The 25,104-nt window shown below is 37.5% G+C and overlaps 1 protein-coding gene across 3 annotated transcripts in view; it reads right to left on the bottom strand.

Moving 5' to 3' along the window:
* The window catches only part of Ddr (discoidin domain-containing receptor 2), a 398,282-nt gene that overhangs the window by 300,150 nt on the left and 73,028 nt on the right, over positions 1-25,104 (bottom strand). For all 3 annotated transcript variants that reach the window (XM_070106981.1, XM_070106980.1, XM_070106982.1), the window contains exon 3: positions 2,557-3,531. In XM_070106981.1, coding sequence (XP_069963082.1) covers positions 2,557-2,854 — 298 coding nt within the window. In that variant the 5' untranslated portion in view covers positions 2,855-3,531. The remainder of the gene's footprint in view (positions 1-2,556; positions 3,532-25,104) is intronic.

Here is a 25,104-nt window from a genome sequence, read left to right on the forward strand (position 1 = left end):
CCTGATGGAACACAATTCCTCTCCTATTGGTTTCATCATATTAAGAGTTTGACCGTCAGGAAAAGCAGCTCATAGTAGATGATTCCCTACTAATCTTACCTGCTGTCTTAGCCACCGTTTTCGTCTGCTCATCGCGACTCCATCACGACCGTGTGCGCTTGACGTCTTATTTAGATGGTTCCAAATGGAATTTTGTGCATTGAAATTGTCGGATCTCCTTAGAGACTATTTCCAATTGATCTATCTATATGATTACCGTTACTAACAATGGCAGTGCAAGATAATTAAATCATTGTTCTAACACTTTAAGTATGGTAATTTGGATCAAGTAAGTAAATTTCAAATCCAATGATGATTTTTATAACTGAAACAATTCATGCTACGTGATTCCAGGGAAAATCGATGAACCTCTTGCCGCATGAAGGCCCGAAGCACTTTTGTATTAGTATTTACTTTAATGACTTTTAATTTGCTATAATGACTTGAAAGCGGGTGTACATTCACTCCCATAGCAGAGTCGCAATAGAGGTCTTGAGTGCGCTCAAAGCTAGTCAAGGAGTGTATGACTTAGTTAGCAATTTGTTTGGGTGGCTGGTCACAGCGAAATGGCTGGAAACTGAAAAGCCGAGTTTGAAAGAAAGAGCACCAGAGCTTATCCAAATCCCATCCGAATAGGAATGAGTCGAGAACAGGGGACCTCTTGTTTTCTAAAACTTTTGGAGGACGAAAAATGTCTAAACTGCAAGGCGGACGGTGAGATGGAAATATTTAAACACTTCCTTCTCCAATACCCAGTTCTTTCTAAACTAAGATTGAAGCAGCTCCGTAGTCATACCTTCTACGAACTAGGCGAAATGGCTGGAATTAATATTAACCGTCTCAATAAATTTGTATCAGGTTCAAGGCTCTTTGCCGATATAGGACGGTCATTTTTTCTCCGTAATTAGGAGTTCTAGGCAACACAACAGACGTTTCTAGCTGTCCAAATGGTGTTAGACATAGCTACATGAAGATCAACCTGATTACCCTATAACCACAGTCTGACACAAAGTCTTGTGTAGTGTAAATTTCATAGCTTCGGACAAGTGGTTCGTTAGATGTCGCGTTATGACTGTGGTATACTTTGGTGCCTAGGACAAATTTTTTGCATATGTATGTTCGTGAAAACCTCCGGTGGTTGAAAAATGCTGTTGATATAATCAAATGATAAGAATGAATACTATGCGGGCTCTAAGACAGGCAAAGCAACCATTCGTAAGTGGTGTGAAAAGCAGCACAAAGGTCATTTGAGCAGCGAAAACTATAAATCTCGTTAAAATAAACGAAAACGTAAAAAAAGTTTCCTTTAATAATAAAACAAATATTGTTTTTTGTTAGATAGAAAGGAGCCTACATCCTGTATCAACGACTAGTAGTTGCTGACAATGTGAACTAGAATCATGGTTTATTTGGTGAAATTTAATTTTAAAGAAATAAAAAACCGTTTGAAATACACTGACTTAATTTTATTACATTTAGAACAAACTGTGGTTCAAACTTTGAACTTTGCAAGCTGCACTTGCACCAAACTGAATTGTTTATACACGCACTTACATATTAAAACTTTCTCGCTGCCTCTTTCACGCTACCTAACATGTTTTATGCGCCATTTGAGATCATTACACATCATTCACTTTCAATTACCACGCAATTGATTATGTAATTAAATAAACACAAAACAGCAACAAAACTTTAACATAAACTTGCAGCTATAAGCGCCGAAAGTATCAAAATTATTATACGCAATTTGAATACAATTTGTTAGCAATGGAAATGTTGCATAAAATGTTGCCGCCGCGTTTGTGTGCGTTGCTTGCACCTGATGGCACTAAAAATTGCTACAAAATAGCAGCAGCAGCAATAAAATTGCGCACAAAAAGGGTGTTGAAAACGGCGCAGCAGCAATTAAATGCAAAAATTGCCAAAGTCAAAAGGGGATTAGTGAATGGGAGATTCTCGGCTATTGGTATATATTTATATACCCTGAACAGTGTATATTAAATTTGTCACGAAGTTTGTAGCACACAGAAGAAAACGTCAGAGACCCTGTAATATATACAGGTATGTATGTATATATATAAATGATTAGCATGCCGTGCTGTGCCGATTTAGCCATTTCCGTCTGGCTGTATATATGCAAATTAGCCCCTCAGTTTTGAGATATCGATTTGCAATTTTGCACACGTTCTTTTCTCCTGCAGAAGCTGCACATTTGCCGGAATCACTTATATCAGACAACTATAGCATATAGCTGCCATATAAACTGAGCGATCAAAATCTACTTCTTGTATGGAAAACTTTTTTATTTGAATAGATATGATCACGAAATTCAGCATTGATTATGCTCAAAAGCAACGGTGCAATCTCCGTGGAAATGGTTTGGATCGGTTAACTTAAGCATATAGCTGCCCTACAAACTTAACATTCGAAATCAAGTGCTTGTTAAGATTCATTTGTATTTGTGAAGGGTATTTTAGTATGTTTGTGCGTATTTATGTAAATTTACTTTACACTTACCGATATCGAGCGCATAACAGAAAGCACTGCCGCCGCCGCCACCACGTCCGCCGCGCCGTCCATGCCAACTGCTGCAGCTCAATAAAATCAAAGTCAATGTCAGCCAACATAAAGTTTTATTTTTATTAACACCATGACGCTTAATGCGGCAATAACTTTTCAAATAATTTGTTGCGCAATACGAACAACGGCTAAACAGCAAGGCGAATGCGCTGCGGCAGCTGGCTTTCGGCAACTCCTGCCGCTGCTGCTGTTGCAATTTAAATGAATTCAATTGTCGAATTTTTATTGTAGCCATTTTATGATATTTGCCGTTTTCCTTTGACTTTCCGCATACACTGTTCGCTGAACTTTAGTTTTTGTTTTTGCTTCACCTCTTCTATTTGGCGTTTTTATTCGTGCACACTTTGTAGTTAGTTGTCTGGCAAAATGTTGCCACCCAGTTGTTATTGTGTATTGAATGTGGCATAAACGAATTTGAAATGTTGATTGTTTAGTTGTTGTTATTGTTATCTTTCGTGTTGTTGTGTTTGGTTATTATTGTTGTTGTTTTTGTTAGTTTTGTTGTTGTTATTGTTTTTTTTTTATTTTAATTTTGCTGTTGTCCTCGCTGTCCGAGGCCAATGTCAATGTTGCGTATATTTCTGTTATTGCTGCCACAGTTGTTGCTGTTACAGTTGTTGTTGTTCCGGCCCGACACGTAGTTTTCGGTTGAACGGTTGCAGTAACCGTTAAAATAACGGCACGCTAGCGGCATAACGTTTTAACTGGCAACTAGTAAAGTATGCAATAGCAATTCGTTTGTCGATTTTCAGTGTGAACTTTGCACAAATGTCGAATTAATTTAATTAGATTGTGTATTGGTAAATTAAGGTGGGCGGGTGTTATGCAAAACGCTTAATACAAGTAGCTTATTTTAATCTAAAGCGTCACGAATTGCCGTTATGCCATTACTGCGCTATTACACGTGATGCACTGAAAAGAGAGAGTGAGAAAGAGAGAAAGAGGGATAAAGTTTATTTTCGAATATTTTAATGAACTGAATCTTTTATACATATACCTAAGTGCCTAAGTGATCGATAATAATATTTTAGGTTACAATAAGTTAGGTTAAATGAGCGATTCTAACAGGTATCTTACGTGGACAGTTTACGCAGTTCCGTTGTTTTACCTAGAACCTAGGTATCGATACAAATGTTAACTAAAAAATCTTTACTTTGTTACAGGTTTTAAAGTCACTTTTAGAGAATAATAATCAGTTACGAGGAGATGTAAAGGTTGCTGTTCAAAAAACTTATTCCAAAGACTATTTTCCTGAGTCTTTTTTTTGGATGTTTGATATATGTAAGTAAGAACACTATTGAAAAAGAATTATACCTTTCTCAATAGTAGTATTACTTACAACCTGTGAGATCTATTTAAATATCAATCAAAGTGAATCCTGCTTGTGCAGCAGAAAATACCGGTCCATTGTGATATCTAAATACTTCTAAGTTTTGAACAAAACGATTTTCAAAAATAGACAAAGACCAAAACATAAATTTGTGAAGGCGGCTAATATCAATTCCGTCTATTTCACTCGGTTCGCCAAATATATGACCGTCGAGAAGTTTCAACCTCAGTCTGGCAAAAGCTGGATATTAGAGTTGAAAGTGCATTCATATTTCCATCCATCTTCCCCCATACAACTTTGTCAGATAGCGTCCGACAACATTTTCAGCCTTACCTCATGTTCGCCCATTGAACAATGGCCAGTAAGAACACTAAGAATTACGGATATATGAACCTTTCTAAGAGCAAGCAGTTCAATGGATCTTCTGCGTTCTACTCTAGTCCAGCAGGGTCTTGCAGTCACACGGGATCTCGCTCTTCCTCTCCAACGACTGCAAAGCTCACGCAAACTCCAGAGGTCTAGAAGAATAACGCAATATTACAATGGAAACCCAGCCCGTTTTCAATCCGATGTTATCTAGAGCTGTGTGCTCACTTTTTCAAGCTTATCTGTTTTGCAGTTTCCAGCGATTCCCCTATAACCAGGCAGCCAAAAGAGTCTATTAATTAAGAAGCTTAATGCTATCAGTAGTGAAAATAGACATGCCTTGACTAACTTTGAGCGTACAGTGAGCGAACTCAAAGCTCTGTCGCTCTGTTGTCGGTGGGAGTGCTCTCCTCACTGAAAGTGTTTGCACTTCGGGTCAACATATCTACTGCTACATTAATGACGGCCATCTCTGATCTAAAAGCCTAAGCCGGGAAAAAGCATACTGCTTCACTTTTTCACCGATTTCGCGCCAACCACGAGGGATATCGTCTGCGTGTGAACTATCAGGAGTAGACTCTTCAACGCAGTGTTTTAAGTTTTCAGGGATGCAAAGGAAGAAGGAGAGAATTGCAGAATGTTCCAGTTTGAACACTTACAAGTACCCAGCCTCCCTGATGCATACATCGAACTCCGCAATAATACACCTGCCTCTATAAAACATGGCTTATCTACGGTTTCGTAGAGCCAAACTATTACATATGGTGAGAGGTCCTACTTCTTTTCAAGTGCTCCTCTGTAGAAGTATAAGGCAACCGACGCTTTACTTACTCACTCAATTTAGGCCTCTATGTAAGCTCTGCGACAAGGAAAGGGCCTAGATACTGGTATGTTCTAGAGTTTATTACCTCATAGTAAATAAAATCATTTTTAGTTATATTTCGGTTCACGGCTAATCCGCTTCTGTTCGTCGAGTTTTATACCACGCTCATAAACGATAGTTAGAATTTTTATATTCACTGTGAGAGTAACGTCGTCAACCTTTATTGGTATAAAAAAATGGAAAGACGAAAACCATTATATTGGTTAAATGGAAAACTTGGAAAAATCTGAGACACTTTCATTTCGAGATACATAACCATATATTTACCCAAATAGTTTTAAAAAGGTTTAAAAGCTTAAAAGAGAGTTCAACATGTATTTACTGTTTAGAAATTTTCACTGCAGTAAATTTCTGCATTTAAATTCCCATAACGCACATGCTACTTGCTGCTTCGTATCCCACAGACTTCGAATTTAAATAAATTTTTCCGCAAAAGTAAACTACCAAATCTCATAAAAATTTGCTAATATGTATGAATATATGGCAGTTATGTTAACATGCAATCATATTTTCTTGCAAAGAAATCCAAAGTGCCCCTTTCTACCAGCATTTGTACATAGTGTTGATTAAATTCCCCAACCGGCCGGACACATGGCCTTTGCTAAGACTTTTCATATTGTGCCATTACGGCGATGAGTGTGGCGTCCGAAGTGTGTAATGCACACCGCCCAACAAGCGACAGACGGCTAATAGCAGCCATTCATTGCGCCATTCATAGAGTCATTCATATGCTTTCCTAATTTATAAAAATGCGCCTACACCAAGCAGCTCGTTTGTGGTTGGCATTAAAGCGTTGTCTTTGCAGTGCTGCCAATGGTTAAATTACAAACGGAAATAGCAAAAAAGTATTTTCCAAAAATAAAAAGAATCCATGCGCAGAGCAAGTAGCATTGAAAAATAGACGCTTTGTAAACAAAAAAATTATAAAGAAAAAACCTTGGAAAAAATGGTCGAAAAGAAATTTCGGAATGGAAAGAAAACAGTTGGCTGCTTTTGCCATTGTCGAGTGCATAGAAAATATAAGACTTCAAAAGGCGGCTGCTTTCTACAACTTTTTGTGTTGCAATTACACCAATGCCATTGCCACTATCAATAACATGACATGGAATATGACAGTACTAGTGGCGATGCACTTTAGCATACTTTCTGACAGTGTGCTTGATTGGGTCAAATATGGTATAAAAGTCATAATCTTAATTGTATTTTTATGAGTTTAAATACCACTCGTTTTGGAATGGACAACCGCTGATCACAAAACAATATTTTTGAAGCATAATATTTCTTAATAATTAATAATATAATACTTCTTCTAGAATTTGAGGTTAGAAAATTTGAGATTATGTTAAGATTGTCGAGACATTAGGGTCTACAATGTTGAGTTGTTCAGAATTCCGCGCAAAAATACGTATTTTGGGAGTCCTTAAAATTTTTTGTTAGTGAAGAATTAGATAGGCTATAATTAGGAATAAGAATTTTCAGTTGCTAAGATTATTTCAATGATAAAAATATTGCTGGTGATTTCACCAACCTCAGTCCCGAGAAATCCATTCCCGAAGCCAGCTTAAATTTGTTAAGCCCGCCTTTTCCAGTTTTGGGATTTAACAGGATGCTACACATATAAACAAGAGCTCTGTGAACTCGCTTTCTTAAGTATTGAAATTAATAATGGTAAGTTTTAGACAGCATAAATGGCAGATGAGTACACCCTAATATTTATTGTATATTAAAATACATAAGAAGTTACTAATCCAGTGTCGAATCCAGTGTCTACTGTTTGCATAAACCTACTGCGATTGTCACATCGTCTAACAATATATACTTTATTTTTAGAATTCCCTGTATGTGACTTCTTTGGATCGCCTACTTGATAATTATAACCTAACATTTGGATTATCGCATTAGTGGAATAGCTGAACGGTTGCAGGGGAGCGACAGAGTACATATTCGTTACATGCAAGATCAATTATAAGAACTTTAGTGTTTCAGAGAGAGAGAGAGAGAGTTTCCAAGTTTCGGGTTCATATGCTTTAAAAAATATTACTTAAAGCGATCCGAGTGCCGATCAGAAATCTTATATAATATATAAGAAGGAAGATTCAGAGAGAGAAAGAAAGAAAGAGATAGATATGAGAGCTTTTAAAGTTTCTGGTACATATGCTTTAAAAATTACTCTGACATATTGTTCTAGTGCCAATCCAAAATCTTGTAGAGAAACTTTGGAAATTCAGAAAGAGAGAGACATATAAGTGAGCTTTTCAAGTCCCAATTAGAAATCCTATATAGGAAATTAGGCGATTCAGAAAGAGAGACACCGATATGAGAGCTTTTCAAGTTTCGGGTACATACGCTTTCAAAATTATACCTAATTGTATTTGAATCTACATTTTACTTTCTTTATATCCTTTCTACTTTCTTTAAAAAAAATTCTCTAAAAGTATATTTCGAAGGTTTTTTATAGTCAGTGAGATTATATTGTATTTCGAAGGGTTTCGGTTTTGATCATATGAGCTTAAGGCAAAAATTGAGTTGGTTTTGGTGTGAGAGGTCTGACAAATAGCTTGCTTCTTCTGCTTAAGTGTGATTCTCTGCGGTATGACTGCTAAAATTCAAGCTAATAATATAAATACCGAATCTCAAGTGAGAGTTAACCTCAAAATAAATGACACACTGTACTGCCAAGTTCATAAAACTGTAAAAAAAATTCAATATGAATATTTGCAGTGCCAAAAAATGAACATCTGTACTTTACCGCTAAAATTGGCTAAATTAATGGAGGAGTAGAAATATTTTGCTGTTTGTGCCTACAAATAGACAATCAACAAAGCCGTTGCCACAAGCGCGAAATTGATGTGTATGTACGTGTATATGTTTGGGTAGGCAAGTAGACAGTCAAGCCGCCTTCTGAGCAAATAATTGTGTGCATATTCATTTGCAACAGCATATGCTTGCGGACATGCACAATTTATAAAAGGCGACAATAGACAGAGGCAGATCCTGGTCAACGTATGAATGTTATGACATATGTTTGCTTGTGTACATGATACTGTGTTTATTTGTGTAGTTGAATGCTATGGACTGTGGATTGTGCGGCGCGCAAATTAATATTATGCCATTTGGCTGAATAGCGGACCCAAGGCGGCTATTACGCCGGCAAAAGCACAATAACAACCTAACGTTGTCACAAAAAAAAGCCGAAATCGCGCAAAAAAGTGGCAGACAAGCCGCCTACATTGCCACCTTTGTGCCGAGTTGGCACTTTCTTTGCCGAAAAAAAGGTTATAATAATAGCACTTCGGGACCTTGTTTCAGTTTTGGTAGCGCAGATTCATATTTTTAAATTTTTTTAAGCTTTTTTATTTTATTTATATATATATATATTTTAATGAAACTGCAATCTTATTGTAAGGAACTAGTTACAAATGGATTATATGAAATATTGAAGTCACAACTTTTTGCCATCTATTTGGCAAAACTCGGATACCATCACGATAAAACTGTTAATTTTGTGATGATCTCTAAGTATTAAGCCTTTTGCAGATGTCGTCTTGTAAGTGAAATTGCTTCTGAGCCAGACCACGTTCCATCGAATGAAACAAATAATAATCGGACGGTGCAATATCTAGGGATTATGGCGGGTGGGATAGAACTTCACATTTAAGCGTTTCCAGATAGGTTTTAACGGTTTTGGCAATGTGAGGCCGAGCATTGTCATGTAGCAGAAACACTTTTTCGGAGCTCTTCTAGTATTGAGGTCGCTTTTTGCGTATTGCTCGGCTGAATCGCATCAATTTAAGTCGATACCGTTCGCCATTGATTGTTTTCGTTTGGTTTCAGCAGCTCATAATAAATAACGTCGACCAATTCACCGTCTTCGAAGATGCTTGGTAAACTTTTTGGAGTTCCAGATGTGCTTCAGCCGCCAATTTCTTTGACTGAAAGAATAAAATCAACACTCCGCACAATTGAACATTAGTTGGCAAAAAATCGGACATATTCCCACAACCAGAAGTATATGACACATAAATAAAGTCACTAAGGTGGAAACGCAATTTCTCTTCTGTCTTGTCTGGGTTAAGTTTATCATTTGTTGGATATATCAAAATCGATCATCACAATCTCTGGGAGCCATCCATTGACAAACAGTCAAGTTCGTCTGTATATACGAAAACTAGTTCTTCAGTTTTTAAGATATTGCTCTGCTTTTTTTTATAAGAAATTGCTAATGTTTGGGACCACCGATATCAGGTCACTATGGGATGCAGCTGTCATACAAACTGACCGATCAAAATCAAGACCCTGTAAGAAAAACTTTTTTAATTGACAAGATATCTTCACGAAACTCGGCACAGATTTTTGTTCATAGTATCACTACAATCTCTGAATATATAGTTGAGATCGAACCACTAACGGCTTTGTCTATAATACAAACTGATCGATCAAATTCAATTCCTTGTATGGAAAACTTTTTTATTCGACGTGATATCTTTACAAACTTTCTCATGATTGTTATGCAAGGCAATGGTAGAATATCCTAAGAAATTGTACAGATCGGACCACTATAGCATATAGCTACCATACAAACTTAGCGTTCAAAATCACAATAAAAATCTTTTTATACCCTTTTATGCTATAGAAAATGTACCTGCGAAGGTTATTATAGCTTCGTTGCAACCAAAATAATTTTTTTTTTAACTTTTGTTTTCTTTTAATTTTTTTTTTCATTTTTTTTTAGTTTCTGCAACATGACTTTCAACTTGCTCCCTTTACAATAGCAATTGCGCGCCTGTGTTTTGTCTGTCAAATTGCATGTAGTGTTTGTTGTTATTACTGTTGTTTATGCTGAAGTCTGCCACGAGTCTTCTTCTGCTTCTTCTTCTTCTGTTTACCTTTTGTTAGCCATATGCAGCTTACAAATTAGTATTCTTTCTCTAGCGCGCTTGTTGCACATTGCCCACAAACGCGTCTGTCGTTTAACTTAAATACATACATACATTTGTACATACCTATATATTATACTTGTAGATGTATTGTATATATGTAACTGCAAATGTGCATATACTCGTATAAAAGCATATGTAACGTATGTTGCATTACTTTCGCCGTAATAGCAACACTTTGCCTCTTCACTTGTTTTTCTAATTAGTTATACACAAACGCACGCACACACATGTACAGTATATATATATACATCATCTATTGTTGTTGTTATTCCGCTTCCTTTACTTTGTCGCTAAAACTGACAGGCCACACAGCGTCTGGCGCGTTTCCTTCAATTAATTTATGCTACGCATTCCAGGAATGACGGCGGCGGCTGTGGCTGTTTCTCCCACAGCGGCTGAGGCTTCAGTAGCGACAATTGATTAGTGGCACGTTGCGAAGGTGTCGGCACGACGTTTATGAAGTTATTCGAGAAACTTGCGTAAAATTAGCCGCCTGTGATTTGCATGCTTCGTTTGCGTAGCGTAGACAATGCAGAACTATATATTTATATTGGTTTAGAAATAGCAGACTGCGCTACAAAGAATCAGGCTATGTGTGACCTTTATACTAAAATTAATATTATATGTTCCTCGGAGTACTACGGAGTACTTGTCTAGCTTACGTATAGCATGAATACAAAATTCTTACTAAAAAGCTAATACTTATGTTAGTCTGATACTTATTGATGAACAATAAAAATTTTGGCGATATTTGATATAAAGTGCTCATGGCGTTAGTAGAGCCATCAACCGTTTGAGTAGTAGAAATATAGCTGATTTTTTAAGTGTCTTTCCGAGTTACCGAGCGTTTAAACTCTCCGCAAACATATTTCTACTTTCTTGCCCTAAATCCTTACTTTCAGACTAATCCACTTCAAAGTGCAATCTTTTAGCTGCTGCATTTACATTGCTGGAAACTAAGAGGACTAATTGATCTTCATCTCGAAAGCATAGAAAGTATTTGTGATTGTACGGCTGGTTTATACTATAGATATTCTTGGATCAGCTAACTTCAAGCAGGTGGAAGACTTGAAATATCATTTTAAATTAACAAGTGTATCGAAGGTCTTAAAGACTTCATTGGTGTGGAAGGGATTGCATTTATAAGAAATTACTACTTTGATGTCATCCATTGTCTCGCTTATCGTTGATCAGGACATTTTAAGTTATCTCAACTACATGAAATAGTCTTGGCTGTATACGACGGAGTTCGATACAAAATCACACTAAAAACGCCTTTATCCACAAGTAAATATTTTAAGGGCCTTTACAGATGCCAACGAAGCTTCGATAATAGATCTGAAAGAGATCTTGTTTTGCTTTATACTTATTGTCAACCCGCGATAATTCTCTTTGCAATTCTATAGCACGGCAAAATCACACATCAACGAGGTGAAATATTTTGAAATAACCCCGAATAATAAGCTGAATGGGAATATACATTTTCTAGAGGAAAATACTTTAATCTCTTCGAATTCGGAAACCTATATTAAGGCTCAGCACATTTGCTAACAAAATGATGTAAACTGCAAAGCTGCAAAGCACTGGAAGTTATTCTTGACATTTAGTCCAATATCATCCATGACTTGGTTACAAATGAAAAATGCTTTAAAAAATACTATTGTATGCACGTGTTTTCCCTAAAAAAAAAATTCGCAGGACTATAGTTATAGACACAATTTATAAGATGGAATTTGCCTTCCAAGTGATTTTGCCTCTCCCAAGTTGAGAAGTCTGGTAGGTTCGCCGGTACCTTCAAATATTTGTCGAAGTGATAGTCCACACAAAAACATATCAGCGGTGATAAAATTTTATTAATAGATGACTGTCATATTACTGAGGAAACTAAATCAGTTGTTTCTTGCATTTACACTTTCTCTAACTATCTTGAAATCTGCCGGCGGTGTATAGTCTTTGCGAAATCAATCGGATCATATTTTGGGAATAACTGATAGAGTTATATTATTGTTGTTGCCTTTAGTTATACAGCAAAGATGATAAATACAACGCTTAACCTCAAAAACTGTAAAGTAAAATCAATTTTTTCAAACCTCGAGAGCAAGCAAGGTTAAAATTGAAAATGTTTTGTTTTTTGACTTTTTATGGAATAATTGCTTCTGTTCTATTCATTCGCCCCCAACCTAGAATATTTTACAATCCGTTATAAAATATTGTTAAAGGCAAACAAATATTGCTCCACAATATAAATATTTCCATATTGTATATTTCAATAAACAACAACAATAGCAAACAACAATTGATGTGTTAGACGAAGCAAATCCATACAAAAATTAGAATAGAAATAGACAAAAACAATCAAACACAAAAGTAAAAAAATTGTAAATTGCAAAGCTTTTAAGAAGAGGTGTGGAGGGAGTGCGAATAAACCCGCTAGTTTTAACCACGAGAAAATAGAATGTCCAGCAGAGAGAGCGGTAAGCAACAACACCACTGTAAATTGCTTGGCAGTCAGCGCAGACTGTCTTCGGATTTGTTAATTGGATACTTTGCGGCAATGGCGGGAAAACTTTTCAACAACTCAAATAAATACGAATAAAAACTAAACAATGGTTAGTTGAATAAAGGTGGGTGTGTGTGCGTGTGGGCGGGGAAAGCAGGCACTCAGCTGAGCTCATTGTATAAATGCCAGTGCATTCACTCATTTATTCATGCTTATTCAGTCAATCCCCGCCAGTCAGCTGGTGCGCCAGCGAACTGCACTTCAACTTTTGCAGCGGGTGGTGGCGCGCAACTACTTCCTATGGTATGCGACTGCCATTGATGGCGCAGACTGTCCGACAGTTAGCTTGTGCGCTGCGACTGGCCACTATCTGTCAGCCGGGCAGCTGTATGCAAGAAACTATTATAAAAAGTAATGAAAAAGAATGCAGCAGCGAGACAAACGCAATGGCAGAAACGGTAGAAAAAAGCGTCGCCAGACTGTCGGCGCAATTTTCGCGTGGCAGCTACCGGAAAGTGTCCAAGAAAAAAGGTTAACTTCGGCTATACAAAAGTTAGAATACCCTTCACAAATAATTTGGTTTTGATCGTTCTATTTGTATGGCAGCTATATGCTATAGTCGTTCGTTCTAAACAAATTCTTTGGAGATTGTAGCCTTGCTTTGGATAATATAGATATAATTTCTTGTTGATATCTTGTCAAATGAAAAAGCTTGCCTTACAAGCATTTGATTTCGAAGTTCAGTTTGAATGTCAGCTATATGCTATAGGGGTCCAATATCGGCAGTTCTGGGTAGCTTCTTCAGGAGAAAAACACGTGTTTGAAATTTCAAAGCGATATCTCAAACTCAAACTGAGAAACTACAATATTTCACCTATATACGAACAGACGAGCATTACTAAATCGACACAGTTTATCATGCTGCTCTTTTACATTTATATTTTATGATCTCCGATGTCTTGTCACCTTCTGTATGTTAGAAACTTCATGGCATAGTTATTATAACGTGTTCAGGGTATAACAAGTTCTAAAAAGAATTCACTATTTTGTAGTAGCTGTTTTTGTTATTGTAGCAGTTGTAAAATACTTTTTTCAAAGTACAATTTTTTTGCGCGTCGTCTGCCACTCAGCACATTTTCTGCACAACGCTTTTACTACCGCATTTTCTGGCATGCAATTTCATGATTTGCTTCCACCTTCATATGCCCGTCTCCAACCACTATCGTAGCGTGCTTTTTCATTGTTTGCAAATACGCTTGGTTTACGTGAAAATGTGTTGTGGCCGCATGAAGGTGAAGGTTTGTGGGCTTGTTGTCGCCTGGCTGCAGCCGTCTCTCTTCTTTTTGCTTCTACCATTCTCTCTCCTCTCCACACATTTAGTTACTGTCCACTGGTGGCCCACATGCGAATTATCCAGACACTTTTTTTCGCATACATATATAGTAGATTCGCACGCATATGCTTTTTCTAGTTATTCACCGCTTTGTTTGTTCATTGCCTTCGTATTTGCTACGTCGAACAACACGACTTGCGTAGCAACCTTCTAAAATGGTCCTGTCCGTAAAATGGTCGTGTTCGCCGTCGACAAAAAAAAAAAAAAATCTTAGCGAAAAAAATGATTTGCGGCACTGTAATTATGAGGCGTGGGATTTGTTAATGGAAATTATAGCCGAGTGTGTAATTGGTGGATTAGAGTAACTGTAAGGCACATATACTCATATACCCACATACTCATCATATAAGCATATAGTTGCGCATACTCGTACTCATTTCTTTAATTTTATTATTTGTATATATGTATGTCTTTTGGATTACTATACTCAGCCAAGGACATCAATTTGAGTTAGAGTAAATGAGCGTGATGGCATAGAGGGCATAGCGAATTTAATATTACTCAGCAACTTTTCAGGAAAATGCTTTACTTTTAGTGAAGCAATTCATTTTAAGATGTTTAGTCCATGTTAGATTAAGTTAGAAGTTCCGGGTGAGGATCCCAATTGGAAAATGGAGAACGCTGGTTCATTGAACAGAACATAAATACAACAAAGTTTTGAACCAAAAGACGCTCAAAAATCGACAAAGCGCCCTAAGCCGTCTCAAATTTATTGAGGCGTCAAATATCAATTGCAGTTGTTTTACCAGATTCGCCGAAGTTATGGCTGCCGAGATGTTTCAACGTCAATGCTGCTGAAGCTCGACAATGGAGGAGAAAGTGACTAAATGTTTTCATCTCGTCTTCTTCCATATAACTTTGACAGTTAGCACCCAAAAAAATTTTTTTTATGGTCAATGTCAAGTAAGAAATTCTACGGTTTGAACCTTGCTCTGAGCAAGTAGTTCAGTGGATCTGCTGCGTTCTAATCTAGGCCAAGGTTTTGCATTCGCATAGTGGCTAGTTGTTGACCAGCGACTGCTAAGCTCACGCGAAGTTCACAGATCCAGCATTGGAACGCAAGCGAACAACGGAGACTCAAGCAAGGTGGTTCTGTTTGCAAACTTAGCGACTTTCCAGCGATTCCGCTATGACCAGGCAACCAAACGAGCCCGATAATGAAGTTGCTCGATACCATCGATATTACTATGAGCGCATAGTGAACGAGCATTAAATTTTTGAAAATTATGCTAGATCGATACCTGGCATTTAAAGAACTATTATTATTTCAATTAATACACCAATATTATTGGAGGTCATGGCACTTCATCGCAAGAGTAAGTAGGGGTCACACAGAAGAAATGGCTGGCGGTCAAATAACGAGATCTTCCTCGCCCCAATAAAATTCTTACTCATTAAAACCTTGCGTACATGTTACTCTCCCGTAACAATACTAACCCGTAGCGTTTGCCTTTTAACAAAGCTAATCTTGGGATCAGAAAGGCGATTAACTTACAAGGGAGGGATGTTGGCAGTGAATGTGAATCCTTTCTGATATTAATAGTAAGAAAAATACCAACAATGAGAAAAGGGACGAGTTGGAAGGAAGCCCGGAACCGATTTTAAAAACGGATACTATCGCGGGTGGGAGCTCATTACACAGATAGGCTAAAAGTACGACCGAACTTCAGGATCGGGCAAAAGACGTTGTCTTCTGTGAAGCGGCAAAGGTCATAATAAGCGGAGTCCTTTATCGGTATAAAGCCACAAGCGAGAGTGTCAGCAACGTTATGAGACATCGCTTAACTTGCCGGCACAATTATATCAAGGGTGTGAGCGCCGATTATAATATTATATAATGTTACAGAAAAAATTAGAACTATGCAAAAGAGTAAATCAGCTCTGATGTAGTTTTTAATATGAAGAAATGGAGACTTAGCCGAAAAAAAAACCTTCTTTACACGGACTTCTATGATGAAGACGAGTGCAAGATATAATATAATCTTTCTTCTCATCAAATAAACAAGTAAAGTTGCGCGCAGCGCCATTTAAAGTTATAACTTCGCAACTGATCCTCAAGCTAGTGAAGTTAGTAATACGATATAAGTTAGTGGTAGCTTAGAAAGTCGCAGGAAAGTTCAAAATCGAAAAGAAAAGTGTTGAGAGAGCTCGAGATACGACTGCCAATTTTTGAAATATGAGTTCAGAATATTATCATACTTTAAGCTCTCTACTCAAACCGGTTTTTACATATGATGATATACATATATTCCTCAATATTTGCTTAATCCCTTAAATATTTGAATAGAGTAGTCCCAATTATTTCTCAACCTTGTTGAAATGACGATGTTAATGTTTCTTTTCGATTTTGCATTCATCGAATTCAGTGCTTATGTACTCGTAAATACCCATTAGAAGAGTAACAATAAATTGCCATAGTATAGAGTATAGTTTTGCTTTGAACGAGCCCAGTCCAGTCGGTTGAGCTATGCAAGTTAGATCATTTATATCCACACCAGAATAGTAAGCGTTAATGGTTGTTAAACTGACTGCAATATTACTAAGCCAATGCTGTTTTTAATCAGTATCGTTGCATGTTTTGCATGTATGTATGTATTATTAGATTGTGAAATCACTGTCCACCGATTAGTACTCACGCTTAGAATACTTGCAAATCTACTGGCAACATGAAGCTAACGTCATAAATACTTTAATTTTCTGCTCTAAATCTCAAGAGCATCAACTTTTAGCATAAATTGAAATATATTGCGCGCTTTTAGGCGCATTATTCCACAAAAAGCATGTTTTTAGCATATAGCGGTGCGACTTGCAACATTTGCCATTTCACGCATACCATTTTTCATTTGTCACTACACTTTGCGAAATTTCTATTTTCATTCGGACATTTTTCATGCGATTTTATTTCGTCATATTTTACAAAATGTTGGTTGCTTGTTTATTTAAAAAAAAAAATTTTTGTTGTTGGGAAACAGACTACTATTGTAGTGGCGAAACATTTTCGTTTATGGACTTGAATTTACAACAGACGACATCCTTGAAATGTTACTGACATTGTGTTGTTCACTGCTTACATGTGTGTGTGTGTGGCGTCGTTGCCATTTTTTCGTGAAGGTGTTTACATTTGTTGTTTAAATTTTTTTGTTGCTTTTGTTTTTCTTTTTACGTTTTTTATGCCATCACCGAAATCATAATATTTTGTTGGCTTGCTTTCATTTTTGATTATTTATATTATTTGCTGTTTGCCAGCTGACAATGCGCACCGCTGTCTGTGTCGCTTACTTATACACACAAACACACATATGCCCATGAAGTATTGTATATGTAAGTGAAAAGAGAAAGATGAATTTATGTGCGCGCTTATGTGCTGCGAAGTGCGATAAACTTTTGCTGTGCTGTAGTTTCCGCCAACACCACGCCAAATATCGTAACGGCACCTCACCTCGCTCAGCCTCACATTTTCGAACTCACCACCAAAAGCTTGGCGGCAAAATTGTGGAAAAAATATGAAAATTTCATAGCGGAAATGCATGCAGTGTAGCCCAAAGCGTCGCAAGTTGTAGCAGTAGAAACAACAATAATGACAAAAACAACAACAAAAAACATTAAACCGAAATTATTGGTTGCATCGAAGCTAGAATACCCTTCACAAATACAAAGGCTCCTTACAAGAACTTGATTTTGACCGATCAGTTTGTATTGCAGTTATATGCTATAGTGCTCGGATCTAAATAATTTATTCGGAGAGTGTACCGTTACCCTAGGTTATACTCTTTGCCAAATTTTGTGAAGATATCTTCTCAAATAAAAAAGTTTATATCTAAGGACTTGATTTTGATCGATCAGTTTGTATGGCAACTATATGTTATATTAGCTCGATATCGGTATATCCATATCCGAGTAAGTGGCGTATGCAAAATTTCAGACAGATCGACAGACAGAAAGACATAGCTATATCGACTACTTTATGAAGTCTCAGACGTTTCCTTCTGGGCGTTGCAAACTTCGTGGCAAGCTTAATATACGTTGTTCAGGGTATAATTACAATGGCAACAACATCAGCAGTTGAAAATAAACAGCAACAAAGCATAAGTGGAAAACTATTTTACACCAATAGCAACAGCAATATTAAAAACAACAACAACAACACCATACCAGCAATGGCAGTTTTGACTCAAGTTCCTCGCAGTTTCGGCATCACCACGCGTACTCGTTTTTTGGTCAATGCCATTTGGGTGTTTTGTTTCCCATTTTGCTGCCTCGTGCAACCATTATTGCGGCCATCTAAACACTTCATCATCATTGTTGCAACAACAACCAGCCATTACGGCTAGCATATAGCAGCGGCAACGACAACGCCAACGACAGTAATAAAAGCCTAACACCATCGTCTATGCTCACATATGCATGTATGTGTGTCCACTATCCAGCCATGTGTGTAACTGTGTTTGCATGTATTTGTATGAGGAAATGTTTTGCTGAGGTTTTAACACCATTCTCCACATCCATGCGCCTTTTTAGTGCTGGCATTTTTTAAGTGTTATTGCTGGCGTGAATTAAAAGTCCTGTGACCATTTGCCATATTTGCTCCTTTTTTAACATTTTTGCAATGTTTTGTTTGAACGCCAGCTTTATCTGTCCACAATGAATAGCCACGCGACGAGCCCACGAAATGGGCCGACAAACGTCAACAGATGTGTGGCGGAAAAATGAAATGAAATTCGTTCGCTGAAAAATGTGTATTCGGCAAGTTTGGTAATGGCGGGACTTCCATCACCCTGCCTTTTTTTTTGGTAGGGGTGTGTATATTACTTTCAGTGCGGGCGAAGTGGTGACTAAATGATGGTGCTTAAATTTGAGGTTATCGCTGTTTGAGTATATGGTAGCGTGGGAACACATTCCATTAAAACTCTGCATCTAAGCTGAGGCTCTGTTTTAGGCTTACAAGTGAATTTGTATACAAATATTTTCGTATCATGATATGGATATGAAGACTCTAGACAGGATCAAATTTAACTTTTTATATTTTGAAAATTCCATGTATTTTTCTTAAACACCAACACTGAACGGTTAGTTTATCGAAGGTTAGATAGAGATGAACGTCCGAAGAAGAGTTTGGAAGATGAAGATCCTGCGGAAGACGATTTCCGCTAATCTTTCGCTTTGCATATAGAACGGAATCCATTATTTTTCTTATACATGGTTTCATTATCTGTACCTCCCGTCGAATAAATGCGATATGGCGTTAAAAAGATAAGATTGCTTATTAAAAACTGCTCAGACGGTTTGTAACTGTTTGACTCGGTATTGTTTAAGCACGCGTCAAAGATGGACAACAGGTAAAAAGATATCCATATTGTATATTGTTTCTTTGATAGAAGCTAAAACGCAAGCCAGACGACTAAAAATTTTAATAGTGTTTATGGTCCTGGTAATGAAACAAACACTCAAGCGCAACACTCGCAACTTTAGTTTCATCGATTGCGTTCCTTTTATTTTGATGTCAAATATGCACCATGCTCTGGAAAGCCAATTGTCGAAAATATTGATAAAATAATGGAAAATGTGGGATCCCACCATCATGTAAGCACTGTTTTGATTACACAGAAGCTAAGCATTCAACTAAAGGTCATTTGGAAACTTATAAATAAAGTTGGATACAAAAATAAATTCGATGTATGGTCACAGGAGTTTATGCAAAACAACCTCAAGGACCAATTTTTTATCTGCGAAACGTAAAAACCTGATTAATTTTTGTAACGGTAATCACTTACGACAACGTCAAGCAAAAACGGTTGTGGTCGAATTGCGGTGAACCGGCGCCAACGGTGGCTAAGCCAAGATTGACGGTCCGAAAAGTTGTTGTATGAATTTGGTGGGGTTGGCAGCAAAAAATCTACTATGAGCTGCTCCCAAAAAGCTTAGCTCTAAATTTGGAGCTGTATTGTCAACAATTGGACCGTCTGAGGCAAGCAATCGCTTAGAAGCAGCCAGCTTTGATCAATAGGAGAGGAGTTATGTTCCATTAAGACCACAAACGACTATTTTGTTCGTCAGAAGCTGCAGGAGCTTGGGTGGAAGGTTTGTCTGCATCCACGTTACAGTCCGAATCTGGCACGAAGTCAGGTATTAATCACTCGGTGCCAGATCTGGACCATAATTATGATTTTTCTGGTGAAAAATTTGCCTCAAGAAAAGCTTGTGAAAAACGATTGTTCCAGCTTTTTGCGCTACATTAACTCAATTACAGTTTTTTTAATCCAATTACAACTTTGAAGATAATGGCACATGCCCGTTGATGTCGAGTTGTAATCATTTACGGTACTGTCGGCTAACGTCAAGTGAAGCAGGATCTGGGAATTCCTGGCAGTGAAATGAAGGAGCTGAGATATCAGCTGTAGTTTCCTGCGCTCAATCAGAAATAGCATTCTGTGGTTCAAGAAGTAGTTCCCGAAGTTTCGACTAGTCATTGTCGGAGTGACAGCTTAAACTTTTGTCTGACTGTCGATTGTAGAGGTTTTGTAAAAAATTACAAGGTAAAATTTTAAGAACTTCTTTGCTAATTGTGAAACTGTTTGAACCTAAAGCTTAACACCTTCGTTCTCACTTCCTTAGACATCCAAAGTATCGTAATCAGTTCCCTTAACCGGTTTGAAATGGGCTCCGGACATTTTATCAACAAACATGGTTTAGTTTGTTGGCAAGAATTTTTATTTTCATCGTCAAAAAGCACGTGACTAAAATTGTCCACGTAAGATCGCGGTATCGGAAATCAGCCACTAAACCCAGCCTTACCAACAAAATTTTCTGTAATCTGAAACATTTTTCTGTTCTGTTCCGAGAAAATGAAAAGTGAATCAATATAGTTTTGTCAGTTGGCTAAAGATGTAAAAGGACATATTTCAAAGGGAGTAAAGATATTTTAGATATTTATCTAGGACGGCAAATGGCTTTCAAGGACAGAGTCAAAATTGTTAGTACACAGTATTGCGTACTTCATTGGTTCCAAATGCTACGTTTATAGTGTTATGAAATCCAAAAATCAACATCGGAGAAATAATGCTTACCAAGTTTGATCGATTTCTATTTAGAATGGAATGAGGCAAAAAAACCAACCTCGCCATAAATTTTTGTGCTAAGCTGAAGTAATGTATGGAATTAAAGGTTAGAATTGGAATTAACTTGGAATTATAAAAAGTGAGATCGGCAGGTCTTGTAGTAATTAGGTCAGGGGGAAAATATAACAACTCTACAACACTAAGTCTAAATAAGTCGAGATGTGTATTGTGAGATTGCTTGCAGATTAAAAGTCAGTAATAATCTCGCAAAAGGGGTTTTATATAAGTGTCTAGTACTAATTGAATTATAATTATTTCCTTAATGCTTATTAAACGCTAATTACTTACAACTTTTCAATAACCAAACGATTTTAATTTTCAGCTTAATTGCGCCTAAATTTACTCTTCAAATCCTATACACACGACAAGTATCTAACTTGGAAAAATCACTATTTCATATTGCACTCTATTCAAGCACTTTTATGACCTTCTACAATATTTTCCATCGCCTACTTTTTTTTCCAGAAATTTTTGAGCACACTTTTATGTCAAGCCAGCAACAATGCCAGCAACTTTTAACAACCAATTTTTCAATGCTTCACGCTATGCGTTTACACACCGCGCACACTGCCGCCACGCTCATATTTTGAGCCTACGGCAACTCAAATACACACGCATACACTTTATGTGCGGCCATTCATCTAATCTTCACACCTCGCACGCCATTTTGTACGAGGCTAAGTAGCTAATAAATTTTCAAGCACTGCTATTGCAGCATACACTTAGGCGCTTACGAGTGCCTAAGCGGGCAATCAACTGGCAGCTGTGCGAATGAGGCGAGCTAGGCGGAAACAAGGAGAGAGGAAGTGCTGAAGACGAAGTGCGGGAAAATAAAGTAAATGATTGGTTAGGCAAGTCTATTCAATGCCAAATTTTTCACGCGTTGGCTGAATGACATTTTTATTTTGTGCACCAGCATTGTCAGCGAAAATTTTCATGCTAAACGTTTGCGTTATGCGTTCAGGTCTCCTTATTACGTTGAATACTGCATTTTTTGTTGTTCCTTTTTTCAATTTTGCTTTACTGTACTTATTTTTTGTGACTTCCTCAATGGGCTTCAAATTTGCTATTTTTCTTAACGCTGGGTTACCTACCGTTGTTGCCGTTGACGACGACACTCTGTACATTTAATGAGCTCTTTGGGGCGAACCGCCCACTCGTGTACACCCACAATCATACAAAAAATAAAAACACACACACTTGCACAAATTGCCCATAAAAGTGTCGCTTAATGTATGCATGTGCTTGCGGTTGTGTGTGCGCGATGGTTCTTTCCACGAGGGTGGTCTAATAATTATTTAGTCTCAACGCCCTATAGCGCTTTCGCAAGAAAAATTTACTATAGTTCATACTTGTAGACGCCACTGTCCAAATTTTATCGGACTCGTAATTTTACTTTGACCGTCGCGTATGGAAGTGGTTGTGTGCTCGGATTTTAGAAATATAGAAGCCATTGATTATTGTTTTTGGAAGCGAAGTCCCGCAGTGAAATTAAAGAGCGCGGTGACTTTACTGCTATGATATCGACCGTCAAAAATTGGCTTAACGAGTTTCAATGTCGTCCTAGGTCATTTGCCGATTTTTGTAAAACGACGCTCAGCTGTCCCGAAAACCGTGAAGGTGAACTTGAGAAAAGTCCATGAACTCGTATTGTCAGATCGCAGTTTCGTAGCTGAGTAAGCAGGAGTCTTCAATGACCGCCAGAAAATGTTTTTTCAATTAGATTTCTGAGCTAAAACAAGTTAAAGACCTCTAAATTTTCGTTTTTCATTTGTAGACTAAATATTTATCGGACCGCCCTTGTAAGCATGCGATTTGCACGTATGTGTGGTTTTCCGTCTGTTATTTTGCGATGCTAGGCGCGTCGCGTCTTCATCAACAGCCACACACACACATATATATTTATATATATGTTGACAACGTCTCGGCTCACTGTCAGCTCTGTGACCATAGCGCCATCTAGACGTTGTTTCGACTGCCTGCTTGCCATTCAAAGCCTGTCAGCCGGGTTGCGCCTGAGGCTGTACGTGGCGTCATATGCTGCTGGCACGCCTTCGTAATCATTTTTGGCGTTGACACTTGACACTCTAGTTTTTAATAAGAAGAACTCACCCGAAAAAATGAAAAGTGAATCAATATAGTTTTGTCAGTTAGCTAAAGATGTAAAAGGAAATAATTTGAGAGGGAGTAAAGATATTTTAGATATTTATCTAGGACGGCAGATGGCTTGCAAGGACAGAGTCAAAATTGTTAGTAGGCAGTGTTGCGTACTTTAATGGTTCAAAATGCCACGTTTATAGTGTTATTAAATCCAAAAATCAACATCGGAGAAATAATGCGTACCAAGTTTGATCGATTTCTATTTAAAATGGAATGAAGATATGTAGATATAAGCTGAAGTAATGTATGGAATTAAAGGTTAGAATTGGAATTATCTTGGAATTATAAAAAATTAGGTCGCAGGTGTTGTAGTAATTTTGTCAAGGCGAAAATATAACAACTCTACAACACTAAGTTTAAATTAGTCGAGATGTGTATTGTGAGATTGCTTGCAGGGTTAAAGTCAGTAATAATCTCGCAAAAGGGGTTTTATATAAGTGTCTAGTACTTATTGAATTATAATTATTTACCAAATGCTATTTAAACGCTAATTACTTACAACTTTTCACTAAGTACACGATTTTAATTTTCAGCTTAATTGCGCCTAAATTTACTCTTCAAATCTTATACACACGACAAGTATCTAACTTGGAAAAATCACTATTCCATATTGCACTCTATTCAAGCACTTTTATGACCTTCTACCATATTTACCATCGCCTAGTTTTTTTTCGTGAAATTTTTGAGCACACTTTTATGTCAAGCCAGCAACAATGCCAGCAACTTTTAACAACCAATTTTTTAATGCTTCACGCTATGCGTTTACACACCGCGCACACTGCCGCCACGCTCATATTTTGAGCCTACGGCAACTCAAATATACACGCATACACTTTATGTGCGGCCATTCATCTAATCTTCACACCTCGCACGCCATTTTGTACGAGGCTAAGTAGCTAATAAATTTTCAAGCACTGCTATTGCAGCATACACTTAGGCGCTTACGAGTGCCTAAGCGGGAAATCAACTGGCAGCTGTGCGAATGAGGCGAGCTAGGCGGAAACAAGGAGAGAGGAAGTGCTGAAGACGAAGTGCGGGAAAATAAAGTAAATGATTGGTTAGGCAAGTCTATTCAATGCCAAATTTTTCACGCGTTGGCTGAATGACATTTTTATTTTGTGCACCAGCATTGTCAGCGAAAATTTTCATGCTAAACGTTTGCGTTATGCGTTCAGGTCTCCTTATTACGTTGAATACTGCATTTTTTGTTGTTCCTTTTTACAATTTTGCTTTACTGTACTTATTTTTTGTGACTTCCTCAATGGGCTTCAAATTTGTTATTTTTCTTAACGCTGGGTTACCTACCGTTGTTGCCGTTGACGACGATACTCTGTACATTTAATGAGCTCTTTGGGGCGAACCGCCCACTCGTATACACCCACAACCATACAAGAAAAAAACTCACACACACTTGCACAAATTGCCCATAAAAGTGTCGCTTAATGTATGCATGTGCTTGCGGTTGTATGTGCGCGATGGTTCTTTCCACGAGGGTGGTCTAATAATTATTTAGTCTCAACGCCCTATAGCGCTTTCGCAAGAAAAATTTACTATAGTTCATACTTGTAGACGCCACTGTCCAAATTTTATCGGACTCGTAATTTTACTTTGACCGTCGCGTATGGAAGTGGTTGTGTGCTCGGATTTTAGAAATATAGAAGCCATTGATTATTGTTTTTGGAAGCGAAGTCCCGCAGTGAAATTAAAGAGCGCGGTGACTTTACTGCTATGATATCGACCGTCAAAAATTGGCTTAACGAGTTTCAATGTCGTCCTAGGTCATTTGCCGATTTTTGTA

The sequence above is a fragment of the Bactrocera oleae genome, chromosome 3 (assembly GCF_042242935.1).
Source record: "Bactrocera oleae isolate idBacOlea1 chromosome 3, idBacOlea1, whole genome shotgun sequence".
In the NCBI taxonomy this organism is placed as follows: Eukaryota; Metazoa; Arthropoda; class Insecta; order Diptera; family Tephritidae; genus Bactrocera; species Bactrocera oleae.